We start from the raw sequence: 17070 nt of genomic DNA on the forward strand, positions 1-17070 counted from the left end.
CCTTCATGGCTTCATCAGTGTGTGTTGTCTTTTGTGGAAGCTCTATCAATCTGACAAAATCTGATGCCGGAGGGTGGTTCGAGATCAATTTAGAATTGAGAAAAATTGACCCAAAAGAAAAGTAAATAAGCGTCCACAATGCAATTGGTCAATTGAGCCTATGTGGCTATGTCTACTTTAGTCATGGGCCTTCGTCAACTGAATAGAAATCATGGTGGGTCGTAGCCCACGCACTTACTTACACTTGTAGTGCTGAATCACCCAACAAAAATCATCCCAATTTTTCCCAATCTTACATGGCATGCCATATCGACATTTTTGTCTCTATGTAACATCCACACTCTTTTCCCCTCTCTCCTCTCTCCCCACACTCTCATGAGAACCACCAATTTTCACCGGAGCTCCTTCGTCCAGTCACAGATAGGAGCCGTTGACCCATTGAACGGAAGTGTCAGATAACCACGTTCACTTTCCGACCCTCCACACCACCTATCGTCGCTTGTATCGTTGGAAAAAAGCACTCAAAAGAGGAGGTAACCGCGACACAAATATAGTCGAGCCGGCCACCTCCGGCGACATCTCCGACAACCAACCCCATATTTGAACTCTACACGTCGAGACACACCTTACCCACTCATTTTTCGGCCAGATAGTTGCTGGAATCCGACAACCCATTGCAAATTATATTGTTTAAAAACAATATAATTAGTCGATCCATGCATCCAACCACCTCCAACAACGTATTTGGTCACCTCCATTAACAATGTAATTTGTTTCTTGCTCTATTTTTTCTTCATATTTTGAAAGTTACGTTGTATCGAAAACAATGTAATATTGTGTTTAACATCCATTTGAATTAAATATGCTTTTGAGACAATTTGTTTTACCTTGTTATTCTTGACTGGTATGTAAACTATTTTTCTCCATCTTTTATATGGCAAAACTGGAAATTACATTGTTTTTGATAAATTTGACATTTTACATTGTTCTGAAAATTTGCCAAAAAAAATAATGTAAATATATTTTTGTATGGCAAAAAAGTAATGTAATAACATGTTTGTGGCAAACAAAAGACAATGTACTCGCAGGTTTGTATGACAAAAAACAATGTAATCGCATGTTTGTATACAAAAAAAACAATGTAATCACTTTTTTTTTCAACGTAATTCATAAATATGAATGATTAACTTGTCTATTTGTACTTAAATGAGATAAAATCATGAAAGTAGAAGAGAAAAGGAAAGAGGGAGATAAAAAAGGGAATATTTGATTTTCAAATTTTAAACATTATAAGAGTTGAAGAGAGGAGAGAAATTTGATTTTCAAAAATTTGTGTATGTCAACAATTCATTTCATGTTGGCATGCTTAGTCGCCGCCTAGATTTGAGATTTGATGGATTAAAAAAAATTGGGTCATTTAGAGATTTCATACTTCCAATCTTACTTACACAAACAAGTTGATGAGAATCCAATTGGTCCATTGGGCATTTGCAGTCCATTTTACTATTTTATGAACCAACTCATTGGCAGATCTTTGGTCTTTGGTCAAGAAGAAATACCTGATAAGGGAAAACAGCAGTGCTACTCGTCACAACGAATGGGATCCATTGGGATCCTAGTGATCCAGTTATTGAGATATGTAGACAGTATTTAAAATGCATGTGAAGCCCATCACATGTCTCAACAAGTGGGATCTGAACAAACGAATATCTTTTTTGGGAATAACAAATCCTAAATATATCTCGTATGGGAGTAGCTATGTGTACACGTATTTAAACTCACCTTAACACACCCCAAAATTTTTAATACACATTAAACATCCTAAATTACCCTTTCATAAATACTAATTACAGAAACATTTAATGTCCTAAATTATCTTCTTTCCCACATACAATCCCACATATTTATCATCCAAGCAACCCTACCCCAATCAATTAACATCATCATCAGCAGCTATTCAACAGTATTTCAATCCTAAATATATCTAGGATTGAAGCTCAAAGGGAAAAATAAATTATCCAAAATTAATAATCACCACAATAAAAAAGATAAATATATAACTAAAAGGTAACTTCAAAAATTGCGAAGTACTAATCTATCTCCCAGAGAAAATTTCGATTTTAGTTCCATTACTCGCTTTCTGATAGTTTGAATCGCCTTCAGTTTTTCTTCTGGCAACGGGTATCCTACCCAACGTGGATACAGAGGATCAATGATAATTTTCTCCAACGCAATGGCATTCTCAAGCAAGTACATAGCAAGCTCCATGTCAAAAACCTGCCCTGTAAAGCCAACAAGTTTCACTTCTTTAAGGCAGTGATGTAAACATTTATGGCCTCTTCTTTTGTTTCCTCCTCTTCTTCCAAGGATCCCTCATCCAATAAAACTACATCAAGAACGAACCAAGTTACACTTCGGTTATTTTCGAGGAAAAAGATGACAAAATAAAATACGCTCCTTCAAATGACAGACAGCGTTAGGAATACGATTTATTATTCAATGTAAGATATAATGGACTCAGTCTAAAGGCTAAAACTTTGGCTTTGTTAAAAATTTCTTAAGTACTACATATGAAGAATTTTGAGCCAATAACTACGAGTAGTCAAGTCATGGAGACAGACAAATAGAGTATTCAAGCCACCATTGGATTTTGCATCCTTCAACCTTTCTTATTATAGTACAGCGTTGTGTTGCGTTGGTTTGGTTCATTGTCCTCTGTCTTCATATTCTGTTTTGCTGTTAAATTGCTGTTTCAGTTCTCAAAAAGAAAAGTTTGATTACAATACAAGAAATATCTAGTGCACTAACTGTCTAACATTAGATTTAATGTCACAAAAACAGACATAAACAAAATATCTATCGTTCGGGCAACTAAAAAGTGCAACAAAAGATTTTTCATCTGTCTGTCTGTATCTTGTAAAACAAATTGCAGTGTGCATTTTGCAATGACATACATCCGAAGTAATTCACCAGTGTTCAAAAGAAAAGCGTAAAGCTAGAACACTTACCTCCAATGCAAATCTACCCAAAGAAGGAGCTGCCTCTATCAACGGAGCGAAAAAAAGAAGACTCTCATTCTGACTTCCATAAGCCTTCAATTCAAAATTCTTGAGGTGTGCAAGCAAAGGGAATTCGAGAGGTGCCATCTTTTCCTAAATAACAATATAGACACACATAATAAGACGACGCGTTCCAATCAAAACAAAAAATCTAAGGAAATATAATTAAGCATGCTAACCTCGAGTTGCGATGCAAGTAGTTTAAGTATCACTAGTTGAAATGCAAAATTCGAAAGCTGAGGAAAGTTACGGATGATGTATTGAGAATATCTCCCACCAAAATATAGTTCAACGAGGTTAGGCACATTCGCAAAAGAGATGTTTATCACTTGACCACAATACGCGAATGATAAGAGATTTTCTGCAGAGATATATATGCTTTTCAATTTGAGGCAACGTACTATCTTCAAGAACTCCAAGCAAAGTGATTCTCCAGAAACTTCAAGATCAACAATAGAATCTGAACCTTGAACTGATAATTGCCTAAGGGATGGGCAACTAGCTATGAAGTCTTCAATAACATCTCCACTTATGTTTACACAATTCAACTCTAGAGCTGTAAGGGATCTATAATAATGCAGCCGTCTCTTGAAAGTGTCAGATAATGGGGGAAAAGAGTAAACCTTTTCATTATGCACAGCAACTAAATACTTGTGAAACCCCATCACCGGCCGTTTAACTTTCTTTTCAATTGCAAAGTAAACCCATTTGTCAATATCACGAGTATGATTTTCATCCAAATCGAATCGTACTCGGAATTCGTCTAACGAAGATCCCTGATATGCATTCAGGGTAAGATTTACCCAATCGACATATTTGTCTCTTTCCGCAGCAAGCATCTTATTATCAAGTCCTCCCAATTTTCTTCTTCGTTCCTTCAGGGCAAGTAACGCCTGTGAAGCATCGAAATTCAATGTGGGAATAGAAGTTCAAACCTTGCGCCATCGTCGCGCAAGGACACTAGTCCTTGCTGCTTCTTTCAATGACAAGAGAGACAGAATGGACAACAGAACTTCATCTGGTACTCCACTTATCTTATCCTCCTCCTCTAAATCATCCTCTCTCTTCTCCCCACCCAGATCAAAAAAAAAATAAAAATTTAGACGCCATATCAGGAAAAAAAATTCCAAAACAGAAAGCAGGGAAGAGTGCAGTTTGGGGCAGAGTCATGGAATACCTTCTGCTTTTTTGCAGAGAGAGATTTACGTAGCCGCCATCTTCTTCCCGTTATAAGCTTAAACATCACAATGACAAAAAATTGAGAGATGCGAAAAAAAAGCTTTCAACCTTGACAGAAAACACCAGCAGCAGATCGTATTTATCGATGGTAGAACTGTGTGAGCTCTCTCAAGCAGAACCCCCTTCAAAGGTTTGTTCCGATTGTTAAAACTCTCCGATGGGCGTGGTGTTCTCCTGTGGTTTTCATGCAGCTCTGCGTTGCCTAGTGTTTCTTCTTCATCTTTCGGGTATTTATCGATTGTAGTGCCGGGCCTTGGGTTGATTTGGTTCATTGGGCTGTTTGAGTTCTTTGGGCCCAGTTGGTCAGTTATATTGCATTGGGCCTGTATTATGGTTTCTTAAATCTTTAGTCAAAACGACAGCTTCGTATCAACATTTATATTTATTTTATAATACAGTAATGTCATAAACCTCTGATTTATGGTTACTATTTTATTTTCGATCCATGTGAGATAGTTATTGATTATAAACACACATGTGGGGCCCTTAACATCCCATATTCTATAGGAATTTGATTGTTCAAAGAGGCGTGTGCCCTCCACATACTCTTCACGAATATATACATGGATAATGCTAGAGATTCTCAAAACATGACCCCCAAAAGTCTCCAAAATCTATGTGATATTAAAATAACCATTGATTAAAAATAAACAAGTAGAGTCCATTTCACATCCAACACTTCACATTAAATGGAGGTCACTTTTTGGGGTGTCAAACATTATTCTATATATAATTATACATACATACATATATATATATATATATATATATATATCCAATAATAATCTCACTTTCATTCTATATTAACACAACTCTCTATGTTTTCTATAATTAGAAATAAAAAAGGTTCCATTTTATATTAACAACTTTCCTTCCAACTAAATATTTTTATTTTTCTTTCCACTTAAACAAAATTATAATTTTGATTCCAAATATAATAATATTTGATTAAATAATTTTTTGCTTTTTCTCAATGTGAACGCACCAGATGCCTTCTCAAAACATATCTGGCCCGTAAAATATGCCTTTGTCCACGTAACCACCTCCACTATATATCTTGGCGTGTGCCCTCCACACTTCTTCATATCCAACTCCATTACTTTCCTTCACATTTCCACACTAACTCTTCTTAATTCCTCCTCTTAACTTATTTATCCATGGCTTCCACACTATCTCCATCACCAAAACCTTCCCATATTGACATTGAGGGACAAACCATTGATGATGTTAAGGTCATTGATTATGCCAAGAGATCCCAGTGGCTTCGAGCCGCGGTGCTAGGTGCTAACGATGGTTTACTCTCCATTGCAGCATTGATGATGGGAGTTGGGGCCGTAAGAAAGGATTCCAAGACCATGATCCTGACCGGGATGGCCGGATTAGTAGCCGGTGCTTGTAGCATGGCGATAGGTGAATTTGTGTCTGTTTATTCACAATATGACATTGAAGTGTCTCAAATGAAGAGAGAAAATCAATATTCCACAAGTGATGGGAAGGAGGAGGAGGCTAGGGATGATCACTTGCCGAATCCGTGGCACGCTGCTTTAGCATCAACGCTTGCATTCGCGGCGGGGGCCGCCGTTCCCTTGCTCGGGGCTGCGTTTATTGAGGATTATGTTGTGAGGTTGGTGGTGATAATGGTGGTGGTGAGCCTGGCCTTGCTAGGGTTTGGGGGGTTGGCTGCTTTGTTGGGAGGTGCACATGTGGTTAAGTCATCGTTAAGGATGTTGGTTGGGGGATTGTTAGCTATGGGAATCACTTTTGGCCTTACCAAGTCATTTGGTAGAATTGGAATTTGAGCTTGCTAGTTTTGTTTTGTTTTTTTTTTTTTTCATTGCAAAGAGGCTGCTTTGAATTGCATATGCTTATCGTATTATTATTATTATATTTTAACTACCTCCAAATTAAACTAAATTCCTTCCGGAGAAGATTGAATCCTCACGAGAGAGTGATCTTATTTGCCTTCAAATTGCATTAAATTCATCCCGGAGAAGAATCCTCGTGAGAGGAGTTATGATAGAGATCATAACTGTTGATATCTCAGTTATTCCACTTGTTGAATTGTGCGCACAGAATTTTATGTGCATCATGTGAATCCTCCATGAATTCACTTGAATCACCAACTCAATAACAGCTTAGATAATTGAGATATCAAAGTGTTAGGATCTTTATCATATTCGTTGTGATAGAGCATGATCTTAACCAATCCGGCAATTCAAAGAGCACTTGCCTTACGAAGTATCAACATATTAGTCTACAAACAATTCTGGGTTTTGATGAATTAAGACCATCATCAAGCCCAAACACAAGAAAAAGCAGTTGTTTTCCCTGTCAAACACTGAAAACGAATTCTGCTATGATGTGGAGACTTCTAACAAAAATGAATGATTTTAAAGTTTATTTGACAGGGAAGAGAAGAAACAAAGATCAGCTACTCATATGAATGACAAAGTGATGAAATTCTGACTCTTGGTCAGATGCAATTTTTTCACATTCTACATCTACTATTACCATCTTGAAAGTACTCAGCATGGCGTGTGTGGACGATAGTCTTCCCAGTTTTCTTATTCCTCAGCTCAACAGAGACAACGCCAATAATCTTTCCAACACTCAAAACCTTGGCCTCAACTTCAACTTCATCCTGCATTTGCAGCAAAATCACATCACACAGTCATTTGTCCCTACGCCCTCTTCATGCGTGGCTACCATCTTTGCTCATGAGCAAAGAATAATATGCCTGAATTGAATAAAAAAACCCCTCATGTAGGGAACTGCCTAAAGGTTCATAAGTAGTAGAAGACTGCAGCATATGAGATTTTAAGATGATCGAAAAACTACTAAGCAAGGTCTAGCAAAGTTTATGGTCTCTTCCATCAACAATCTCGAGAGCAGAGACTGACTGATTGTAATACAAATGACATAACAGAGTCAATTAAAGATCATGAAACAAGTACATATCTCGCAGTGCTATTAAGAAAACTCAGTAGTCATATTAGTTACCGGAACAAGTTTGGAAACAGCATGAATTTAAAATTTGCGTGGGAGGTTTTCAGATTGAAGTGACCTAATCGTGATCTAGATTGGCCAAGTTCGAGTCAGTCTTCACATCAGCTCACCTTCAGTTTCCAAGGTTAGCCATCCAACAGCATTAAACCCCAGGCAATCTACTTTAATCCAACCAGATACTATTATGCAGATTCATCATACAGCATTCTATAGATTCACACAGTTCAGCATGAAAACCAATCCATCAGTTTTAAATATAATGAACTAAAATTGTTGCCAAGCATAATCGTGATCAACAATATAATTCACTAACACATTGCATATGTATGTATGAAATGCACCACTATGCATATGTAATTAGGAAGAATAGACTTGGGTAAGTAGCAAAGGGGGGATGATAATTACATCAACATAAACCGTATCCAAGTAGGGGGGAATATAGGTCTCAAATGAATCTCCGGTTTTAGGAGCTCCAACGGTGGATAGTACAGCAGACCCTACCAATCCTGTCAGGGTTGCCATGGCCCAACCACGAAGGAAATTTTCAGCATTCTGAATAATATTAAGCCGTCAAATTTCAAGGAGATCAAGACCCATCAATCAAAATTCAAAAACACTTTTGAGAGACATAAAGAAGAAAACATTGTATTAGAGTCTGTGAAATTTTGTGACTAGACACAACGCTTTACTTCACAATCAAGATCAATACAAAATGGGAGCTGTGGAGAACCTGAAAGGCTGAAAATCCATCGATCGAATGAAATACTTCAATTTTTCAATTTCCAAATTAATTTTATGTACAGATTGTGAAAATCACACAATTTTTTCAAGTTATTTTAAAGTTGATTCACATTACGATATTCTTTTGATTTTACCTATTTTTACCAGGATCAAACAAGGGCATGATGCCTCTCTATCTGAATGGGTTATTGTCAAATTTCAAATCCTACTTGTTTTTCAAATATTTTTATTGCTCCCCTGCTCTCTAGTTCGTGAAAATCTAAACAAAATTGTGTGATTGCGATAGATACAGACAAACAGAGAAAAAAAATACATAGAATTGATCGATAAAATTTCGATGGAGGTACCAGCATGCGATCAGGGACTTTGAAGGAACCGACAACATGACCGGGTTCAGTGAGATCGAAGCTGAGGCCGTCCCCGAAAAAGTGATCGTAGAACATTAATCGCACGACATCGTCAATGGATGGGCCGGCGTTCTTGTCGCCTCCACTTCTTTTACCTTTCTCCGTGGATCTCTTCACTGCCTCCATTTCCAATCCCCTCCGTACTCTCACACTCACAAAGCCTTTTCTACCGGACTGTTTGTTACCTTCCATGACCTTTTCTATTATTTCTATTCTTATTTTCATTTAATTTTGTATTATTTTTTAAAAGATAATTGTATGACATAAGCAGATATTCCAATTAATAAACAATTTAAGTTGAGCTCGATACCAAAGAGATATGGCTCGGTTGGCAATATTCGTTAGTGGTATTTAAAAAAAAAAACTGAGTTCTCTCAAGGTTTACCCGTTTGGAGGGTTGAGGGGTGTTGGGTTGGGAGGTGTTCGGAACTAATACCTCCCAACCCTTGATCGTTTCAGGGGTTTGGGACTGTTAGGACAAAATCTCTCTATAAAATTATATATAAAAATCACAACCCCTCCCAACCCAACACCTCCCAACCCAACAAACGGACAAGCCTTAATCTTGCCTAAAATTCAAAATTTAAGATGGTTTCAATTCAAATTCATTAATATTCATCCTGATAATTGCAAATTTAAGCTCAAACTCAACCCTATAACATATTTAATCGAGTTAAGCTTCATGGTAAACCCATGGATTAGTATGTTCCTATCCAGAAGGCTGCAATCTCTCTATCCCTCCCAACCATACCTTCTAAGGGGGCATGATTAGCCAATCACATGGCATTGGGTAAAGAACCGAGCAACAAAAATTTTTTATTTTTGGGGACATCCTTATGGCTTGTGATGATTTCCAAAATCGTCTTCGGTTCCAAGAGCATCATCGATGGTAAGATCGAAGTCAAGATCGTCCCGGTCGAGACTATTTAAAGCACAACCTTATATGTCGAGACTAGTTATACTTGCACCACAAGACAAGTAAAAGGGTAAGACAATCACCTAAAACTTCACGTGCTAAGAATAACCACAATGGTGGGTTTTTTTTTTACGGGGATAAGTGATGCATGAGAATTTATGTTTTTGTTGATGTGACTGTATTGAGAGACTTGTTTTACTGATGTGGTTGTGTCAACAAAATGTATTGGTAGAATGGTATAAATTTGTTAGCTTTATTTTTTTATTTTTTGTGTAATAGAGATGAGACTCAATATTGATGATTTTTGTGTAGATGTGAGTGTGTTTTATTGTGAGACCCACTTGGAGTACAAAAGCAAGCCATTTGCAAGGCCAACAACTCTTCATGGTTGTATGTTTGCCACAACAAAATTGACCCAACAAAATAACACCATTGCACCTTTTTTTTTCCCACGGGCTATTAATTGGGACAACAAAATTATATTTGCGTACTTCAGGGTTCAACCCTATACCGTCCCACCCCCTTCATAATCGTTGATCTCAACGCCCATCATTATGGTGTTAATACATTAATACCTTTTGTGAGCAAAAATGGGTAGGGTTCCATCTCATCTTTTGTGGGATTTGAAAAATTTCCGATAGCCTAGATTCGTTGGGGTAAAATTCTGAACACCCTTATTAAAAAAAATAAAAATAAAACCCCTTCAAAACACAATTAGATGTAATTACGATACTTTTTTAGGTTTTTTTTTACAAATTTGAAGGAGTGAGTGGGGTAAACATGTAAATTACGATAAATCTTAGGTAAAATGCAAATAAAACAGAAGATGAAGGCGGAGTAAGCAGCGTTGGCCCCCGTCTCAATAAGCAACTTCACTCGCGTCTTGTTCTTCATATTCTACTGTGCATTTATCTTGAAGCGATGCTCGTGATACATCTTTTTGTATCTGAAGTCAACTCTGAATCTTTCTAGGTTAGCTGACATTATATGTGGACTTTTAGTTCTGAATACACGTTATCTTGATAATGTTTCGTGTTCTTGGCTTGTTCTTGACCGTTTGGGGTTGCAGATGTTTATTACCATGAAAATTTCTTTGAATTATCTATTCCCTGCCCCTTTGTGCCTTGTTCTTTCAGGTTTCACCGTTTCAGGGGTCTTTGGTGCCATGTTCTGCCTTGTGCAGATGAAAATTATGCTGATAATTAGTGGGTTTTTTTTTTTTTTGTTATGGAGATCTATCTGTTAGAGAAAATTTTTGCTTTGAAATTCACATCTGCAAGCATCAGGGGAACTTAGTATTTTGTAGTACATTATTATACTTTGCTGATACGGAAAATTGCAATTTAATCCACAGAATGTGGTTCTTGTGCTGGAAAATTTATATTGAGTCACATTTATTGATGAGTGGATGGAAATTATGGTAAACAAATCAAACTAGAGCTATTGAGCTCGTTTATTGTAATCTTTGGTTAGATGGCGGCAAGTGTTTGATGCCTGAGAACTTCAATACAGTTCTTTATGGTCATCCCCAAATTCTTCAATTATATTTTTGATGAGTAAATTCTTTTAAGTATCACTGCCAAACAAATGGAAAGTGAATATACAAGAGGAGGGTGAGGGCTTGGGATTGGGATGGGTTATGCTTGTTGCACTTTCTGCCAAACTTTTACTGTACATGGATAATGTTGCATCATCAAGAGGAGTAAGATGTTAACATTTTTTTTTGTATGTATGGTGCTTTATTTGAATTTAAGAAATGAGCATTAGGGATTCTGACTAACAAGTCTCTTGCTGTGAGTAAATCGTTCTGACTATATGACCCACTAATTTTGATATCTAACATTGGGGTTGCCTAGTTTCATCTTTCCTTTCCCTGCTTCCGCCTCCGCTACTAGAATCTTTTTTGTGGGAGTTATTTACCTATTTGCAACCAACACAGAACATTGATCTTTCCAGTTTTAAATGGTATGAGTTCATAGGGATGTTTGGAGAATAATTTGGAAGACATGGGAGGAAATTTCACCTATGGATTAAGAAGGCGCAGCACAGTAAACATCAATAATTTATTAGGATAAATAGAACTGTAAGGCCATTTTAGATTATGAATTTGTCCAGGGTTTGATAGTTTACCGAAGGTTGTGAGAAATATGTTTACCTTCCCATGTATGTTTAAAATTACTTTGTAGGTAAAAATTCTGGCACAAGGCTCAAGAGGCAGCTTGTAAGGAATGCCCAAACGGTCAATTGTTTTAGCTCTTTTTGCCCCCGATATGCGTCTCAAATATCTCTGTGTTTGCCTTCTTGGCATCAAGCTTATGGATTTGAAGTTAGTGTTTTGTTTTGGAAAATATCACATGATAGAGTCCAAATGAATGTTTGTTTGCTTTTTGACCAACAAGTTGTGGCGGTTATTTTTTTTATATTTTTATTTTGAGTGTCGTGAGGTAAAATATAGCTGAAAATTGTTTAAATGATGATTCAGAAAATGAGTTCAAGAAGAGGGACAAGTACTAGAAGTAACACAAACTCTAGGGGGAAATCTGTATCTGATGCATCTAGTCCCAATATTGAGCAGTTCACTCATGATGTAGCAGATATCAACCAGGATTCTGAGCAAGCTGATGGTCAATGGCCAGTTTACTCCAAGAATGCCAAGAACAAAGCTGGAAGCAGTTCTTCAAAACCCTGGAACTCTCAGAATTATAACCCTAAAGCATGGAGCCATCCAGATGTTCAGAAGTTAGGCATGCGAAGTAATGCAGGAACAGGACGGGCCTCTGGTAGTTCCCGGCAAACACAAACTGCTGATTCGAGGATGTACACTGGTAGAGGAAATCTGAGGCCACAACAATCCAGCAGGGCTTTTGGGAACAATTATGCGCCCCCTCAAGCTGCTATTCCCCCTCCTCTAGAGCACGGATGGAATTGGCAAGCTAGAGCTCGCACAGTCCCATCCGAAAAAACCCATGGACAAGAATTTGATTATACCGAGGTCTGCAACAAGAATGAGGAAGATTATGCTGATGAGTATGATGATGAATCTGAAGGCATGGATGATAGTGATGATGAGTTGCTAAGTGATGGATTTGATTCAGACGCAAGTCGAAAAAGCCATGAAACACGCAAGAAGAGCAAATGGTTTAGGAAGTTCTTTGAAAGCTTGGATGGTTTAAGTGCGGAGGAGATAAATGAACCAGAGAGGCAGTGGCACTGTCCCGCATGCCAGGGTGGTCCAGGTGCCATTGACTGGTACCGAGGTCTGCGGCCCCTGATGACACATGCGAAAACAAAAGGCTCAAAAAGGGTGAAGGTTCACAGAGAACTTGCAGAGCTCTTGGAAGAGGAATTGCGCAGGAGGCAAACATCAGTAATTCCAGCTGGTGAAGTATTTGGCAAATGGAAAGGTCTACTTGATGAGGAGAGAGATCATTTGATAGTTTGGCCACCGATGGTTGTCATTATGAATACAAAGCTTGAACAAGACGAGAATGATGAGGTTTAATCTTATCTCCCTCCCTTCCTCTGCTTGTTTCCCTTTCATAGGGAATAAATGGGTTAATATTACTGTTTTCCCCCTCTTTTTTAGATCTTGGGTTCAGATGTCTCCAAAAACCAACAATTTTTTAATCCCTGCAAAGCTAACTATATGACAATATTGTCTAAACTTTTCTTGTGTTGGATTTCAGTGGCTTGGCATGGGCAGTCAAGAACTTCTTAACTACTTCAATTCATATGAAGCTGTGAAGGCCAGCCACTCTTATGGTCCACAGGGGCATCGTGGGATGAGTCTTCTGATTTTTGAGAGCTCTGCTAGGGGTTATTTAGAGGCTGAGCGTCTGCACAAGCATTTTGTGGAACAAGGTACAGACAGGAATGCTTGGGATAGTAATCGTCGAGCTCTATTTTATCCCGGTGGAAAATGGCAGCTTTATGGTTACCTGGCTGTGAAGGAAGATCTTGAGTACTTCAACTGGCATTCTCAAGGTTTGCCTCCATATTTTTTTGTTCTACGAATGGATTCGTTTACTATGGATCAATCAGTATTGATGTTTTTTTACACTGTTTTTTTTTTTTTAAAATTTATTTATTTATTTAAGGATTTTAGTAGATGATGCATAGACCTTTTTTATGCTATTATTTTTGGTCATACAGTGATTCGTTGTGTTTGAAATATTGTGATCTCAATTAGGCAAGTCTAGGTTGAAGTATGAAATCAAGTCTTACCAAGAAATGGTTGTGAAGCAAATAAAACAAATGAGTGAGGATAATCAGCAGCTTGTCTGGTTGAGAAATAGGGTTGCTCAAGAACAGAGACATTCAAAAGCTCTTGAAGAATCTTTTGGGATAGTTAGTGAAAAACTGCGAAAGACTATGGAAGAGAACCGCATTGTTAGACAGAGGACCAAAATTCAGCATCAGCAGAACAAGGAAGAGGTAATAATACTACCAAGTGTTATTTATTTTATTCCTCTAGGTTAAAATGGGTATTGCGATGGTATTTAGGCGGTGTTGCATCTTTTGCGCTCTCTTTTTCTTCTTGCCACGTAGTTCACTGTTGCATGTTATTATCTCTCATGGTGGTGTTTGTATAATTACATTGTATCTCATCTTCCAGCTATGGAGTGGCTACTTGACATGTTTATTGGTAGTGGTATTTGACTGTGGCCAATTAAGAGGTCAAGGATTTTTGTTAAGTTGTGAATGATTAAGCATATACATGGTTAAACTAATTATAATTCTTCCTCTAAGATGGATTACCAAGAGGAATTCTTCAAAGAACAAATCAGAGTTATTCATGAAGCAAGGGATGCAAAAGAGGAGGATTTTGAGAAGATGCAGCAAGAGGAACGTGAAAAGGTCAAAAAGTTGAATGTAAATCCTTCCAATTCAGAGGAATACAGCTGCAGGTATACAGTTGTTTTTAACTCTTTACAGTCATTTTGCAGAAAACATATACATATACAATTAATGAAAATGTGAGGTGGAGCTGATATACTAGTTTTTTAACATCTCACTCTGGCTCAGGGGGGAGGAGATTAAGACTTTCATAGAAGGACAAGACAAGGAGATTGAAAATTTTGTGGCTGAGAGAGAGAATTTAATAAAAGTACACAAGGATAAGATGGTTGCTATGAAGAAGAGGCATTGGGAGGAAGAAGTTCGGCTGGAGAAGAAGTTTGATGCTGAACTCTCTCAACTTATGGCGAGGTATACCCCAAATCACTAGGAGGACATCATCAATGCTTGATGGTAGCACTAGCAGGGCTTGGTGAACCCTCAGTTTGATACAGACAGCATATAATACCAAAATGAGATGCTTAAAAATTTGACCATATATTTGGAAAAACTTGACATATTTTAAACCCTCTTACCGATCATAAAGTTAGAGTGATGCAATCTAGAGGTTACAAGCTCGAATCTTGGAAACAAACTCTCCACGTATTATGTGAGAGTAAGGAGGTAAGGTCTGTATACACCTTGTCTATCCCCGATCCCGCCTACTGAGGAAGCAGAAGTTGCTTATGGTATTGTTATACATGTGGAATTGCTATTTACATGAATTTAGCAGAAGAGTTTTTTTTACTGGCCTTTTGTTGCGGTTATATAGCTTTTTCCCTGTTATGCGGTTTCATTGCCTGAGTTACTCTCGTACAAGTTGATGGATGAAGGAACATTACCCATTTGAGAATTTCTTTGTTCAGCTTCGGCTGCTCCTGAGAAGTTAATTTGTTTATTGATTTGGCATTCATGTTTGGAATTTATGCATTCGCCCCATTTGGATTTTTTTTTGAAATACCGTTGAGATATGTGTTTCTCATTATAATCGAATATTGGACACATATGTTTAATCTAGCCGATTGCCAACTGAGCCATCTCTCGTTGGTTAAATTGACCTTAAATAGAGATGCTGATTGCTGGCTGGAATTTTAGTAATGTTTTGTTCCATACTTCAAATACTTGCTGCTACTGTTTCATCTCTTCTTTGGATGCCAGTAGTGGCCTGGTGCATTTAATAACGGACGCACAAGTATATAAATTATAAAACAATATTACCAGACCCGGCCCGTCTCATCGGGCCCACGGGCCGGGCCTGATGTTAGCCAGCGTTCGCATGGCCCCACTTTCTTCTCTTCCCTCGATACAGAATTAGGAGACAATTTTAAAAACATTCATAATAAGCGGAAGTATTCTGGCTTAGTGGAGGAGGAGAGAGAAGTAAAACGAGGAAGAAGAGCCGAGAAAGCGAAGAAGTAAACATTGATGCAGAGAGGATTGAGGAGAGTTCGTCAAGGTGAGTTCTGAAAACTCCAATTATGCAGTTGATAGAAGTACTCTATGCATGTATTCTGAAGATTATTTTGTTTTGTGCAAGAGGTTTTAGGGTTGGTACAGATACCACATTACTGCATTGCGTGTTAACTGTTCGATGGATGGCCTGAAAGAGAAAACGCATTTGTTTTGTTTGTCTAGATAAATTGATTGATGCGTTTACATATAAAAATAACTTTCATGAGACTGGATTGGGGATTTGACAAGCATTTTCTTGCATATTAACCCTGCCGATGTGTTATGATGATAAGACATGCTTTCTTTTGACTTGAAACTGGTTGGTTGGATTTGGTTCTGGATTTTCCAGTGGAATTCCACAACTGCAAAACCCCTGTAAAAGACGAAAATCACGGAGCAGAATGCACGTTGATCAACTTTGTCCTTTCCAATTAATTCATTTATTGGAGGAAGATGAAACTTGATTTGGATAGTGCACTATGTGCAAATTAGTGAATGACAGGAATTCTGGGTATCATTCTTCTTAATGAATGAGCGATTGAGTGTCCACTCCATGTGAGTTTCTTCTTTCCATTTTTTATTTTTTTCCCTATTGTTTTGCATCCAAACCATATTTTTTCGCTATTTAAGCCTTGGAGGTGAAAATATTATCTTCCAGTTTTTGCTGGTCCGGCCTTACACGTCCACATGTTTTCTCTTATAATTTCCCTTTTCTTGTTTCCCCATTGTCTTCGTTGGACTCGAGGAGGCAATTGGATGCAGTCAAAAGTCAAAACCATAAAGGAGAAAAGGTTTCTGTATGTTGAAATCTTTTCATATTGTCAGTTCACCCTTGACGCTCCACTTATCTTTCCTTGAATACTTCGTTACTTTTTAAATGATATGGTATGAGGAATTTCACATAATTGGCATTAGTTTTATAGAGAAGTTCGTTTTCCTAGGACTTGTACCAGACTCTGCTCGATTTGCAATCTTAATCACCTGTCACTTTCAGTTTGTCTACATATTATATATCCTTTGAATCACATTTGACCCCTTTATTACTTTGATTTCTTTCCTGGGTTGTGGTTGTGGTTGCGGTTGCGGGATGGTAATGTTTAATTTTAGGAGCCCATGAAAATCCACAATTGGTTCTGCAAAAGATCGATGGTCTTAACAGTTTGGTCACTCTCTTATATTTTCTTATAGAGAAATGCATGTTTTCCTTTTCCATTCATCCTATCATATGACATTTTCAATTAATTTATCATAAATGTTCCATGTAAACTATGAATTATTGTATTTTTATTCAGAGATTGAACATTTCGTCATCTAGAGTATGGTATGGAAGGCTAATACATCAACTCACTAGGTAGGCTGATGAAAAATATCACGACCTGGTTTCCATCTAAATCTAAAATGTGATTTCTCTGTT

General features: G+C 37.6%; 4 protein-coding genes across 6 annotated transcripts; 2 read left to right on the forward strand and 2 right to left on the reverse strand.

Moving 5' to 3' along the window:
- Positions 1-1780: 1780 nt before the first annotated feature.
- On the reverse strand, positions 1781-4487 carry LOC120014199. Its single transcript, XM_038866121.1, has 4 exons — positions 4237-4487; positions 3239-4123; positions 3009-3152; positions 1781-2386 (listed from the first exon to the last, which is right to left on the reverse strand). The coding sequence occupies exons 2-4, from the start codon at positions 3896-3898 to the stop codon at positions 2330-2332; spliced, it is 861 nt and encodes a 286-aa protein (XP_038722049.1). The 5' UTR covers positions 3899-4123; positions 4237-4487; the 3' UTR covers positions 1781-2329.
- LOC120014206 (vacuolar iron transporter homolog 1-like) lies at positions 3654-10154 on the forward strand. The gene is made up of 3 exons (XM_038866129.1): positions 3654-3688; positions 5511-6080; positions 10132-10154. The coding sequence occupies exons 1-3, from the start codon at positions 3664-3666 to the stop codon at positions 10152-10154; spliced, it is 618 nt and encodes a 205-aa protein (XP_038722057.1). The 5' UTR covers positions 3654-3663.
- On the reverse strand, positions 6497-8637 carry LOC120014213. 2 transcript variants are annotated; one of them, XM_038866136.1, is made up of 3 exons: positions 8393-8637; positions 7710-7856; positions 6497-6939 (listed from the first exon to the last, which is right to left on the reverse strand). In XM_038866136.1, the coding sequence occupies exons 1-3, from the start codon at positions 8576-8578 to the stop codon at positions 6787-6789; spliced, it is 486 nt and encodes a 161-aa protein (XP_038722064.1). In that variant the 5' UTR covers positions 8579-8637; the 3' UTR covers positions 6497-6786. The 2 variants fall into 2 exon arrangements, with proteins under 2 accessions (XP_038722064.1, XP_038722066.1); XM_038866138.1 differs by lacking the exon at positions 6497-6939 and adding an exon at positions 6972-7197.
- Positions 10155-10187: 33 nt separating the features above from the next.
- LOC120014226 (protein SUPPRESSOR OF GENE SILENCING 3-like) lies at positions 10188-14951 on the forward strand. 2 transcript variants are annotated; one of them, XM_038866145.1, is made up of 6 exons: positions 10188-10340; positions 11851-12864; positions 13055-13352; positions 13558-13802; positions 14118-14275; positions 14394-14951. In XM_038866145.1, exons 2-6 carry the CDS (start codon positions 11854-11856, stop codon positions 14593-14595), a joined length of 1914 nt encoding a protein of 637 aa, XP_038722073.1. In that variant the 5' UTR covers positions 10188-10340; positions 11851-11853; the 3' UTR covers positions 14596-14951. The 2 variants fall into 2 exon arrangements, with proteins under 2 accessions (XP_038722073.1, XP_038722079.1); XM_038866151.1 differs by lacking the exon at positions 10188-10340 and adding an exon at positions 10505-10573.
- The last annotated feature ends 2119 nt before the right edge of the window (positions 14952-17070 follow it).

The sequence above is a fragment of the Tripterygium wilfordii genome, chromosome 2 (genome assembly GCF_013401445.1).
Source record: "Tripterygium wilfordii isolate XIE 37 chromosome 2, ASM1340144v1, whole genome shotgun sequence".
NCBI lineage: Eukaryota > Viridiplantae > Streptophyta > Magnoliopsida > Celastrales > Celastraceae > Tripterygium > Tripterygium wilfordii.

Coding starts and splice junctions, on each gene's coding strand:
- LOC120014199 (XM_038866121.1), bottom strand. CDS start 3,898: ATGCTTGCTGCGGAAAGAGACAAATATGTCGATTGGGTAAATCTTACC. Junction 3,153..3,238: donor TACTTGCATCGCAACTCGAG/GTTAGCATGCTT, acceptor ATTGTTATTTAG/GAAAAGATGGCACCTCTCGA. Junction 2,387..3,008: donor TGGGTAGATTTGCATTGGAG/GTAAGTGTTCTA, acceptor TTCTTGATGTAG/TTTTATTGGATGAGGGATCC.
- LOC120014206 (XM_038866129.1), top strand. CDS start 3,664: ATGGGGGAAAAGAGTAAACCTTTTC. Junction 3,689..5,510: donor GGAAAAGAGTAAACCTTTTC/ATTATGCACAGC, acceptor ACATTGAGGGAC/AAACCATTGATGATGTTAAG. Junction 6,081..10,131: donor TGGCCTTACCAAGTCATTTG/GTAGAATTGGAA, acceptor ACAAATTTGAAG/GAGTGAGTGGGGTAAACATG.
- LOC120014226 (XM_038866145.1), top strand. CDS start 11,854: ATGAGTTCAAGAAGAGGGACAAGTACTAGAAGTAACACAAACTCTAGG. Junction 13,353..13,557: donor CTTCAACTGGCATTCTCAAG/GTTTGCCTCCAT, acceptor GATCTCAATTAG/GCAAGTCTAGGTTGAAGTAT. Junction 14,276..14,393: donor TCAGAGGAATACAGCTGCAG/GTATACAGTTGT, acceptor ACTCTGGCTCAG/GGGGGAGGAGATTAAGACTT.
- LOC120014213 (XM_038866136.1), bottom strand. CDS start 8,578: ATGGAGGCAGTGAAGAGATCCACGGAGAAAGGTAAAAGAAGTGGAGGC. Junction 7,857..8,392: donor AAGTCCCTGATCGCATGCTG/GTACCTCCATCG, acceptor AATATTATTCAG/AATGCTGAAAATTTCCTTCG. Junction 6,940..7,709: donor TGGATACGGTTTATGTTGAT/GTAATTATCATC, acceptor CTGCAAATGCAG/GATGAAGTTGAAGTTGAGGC.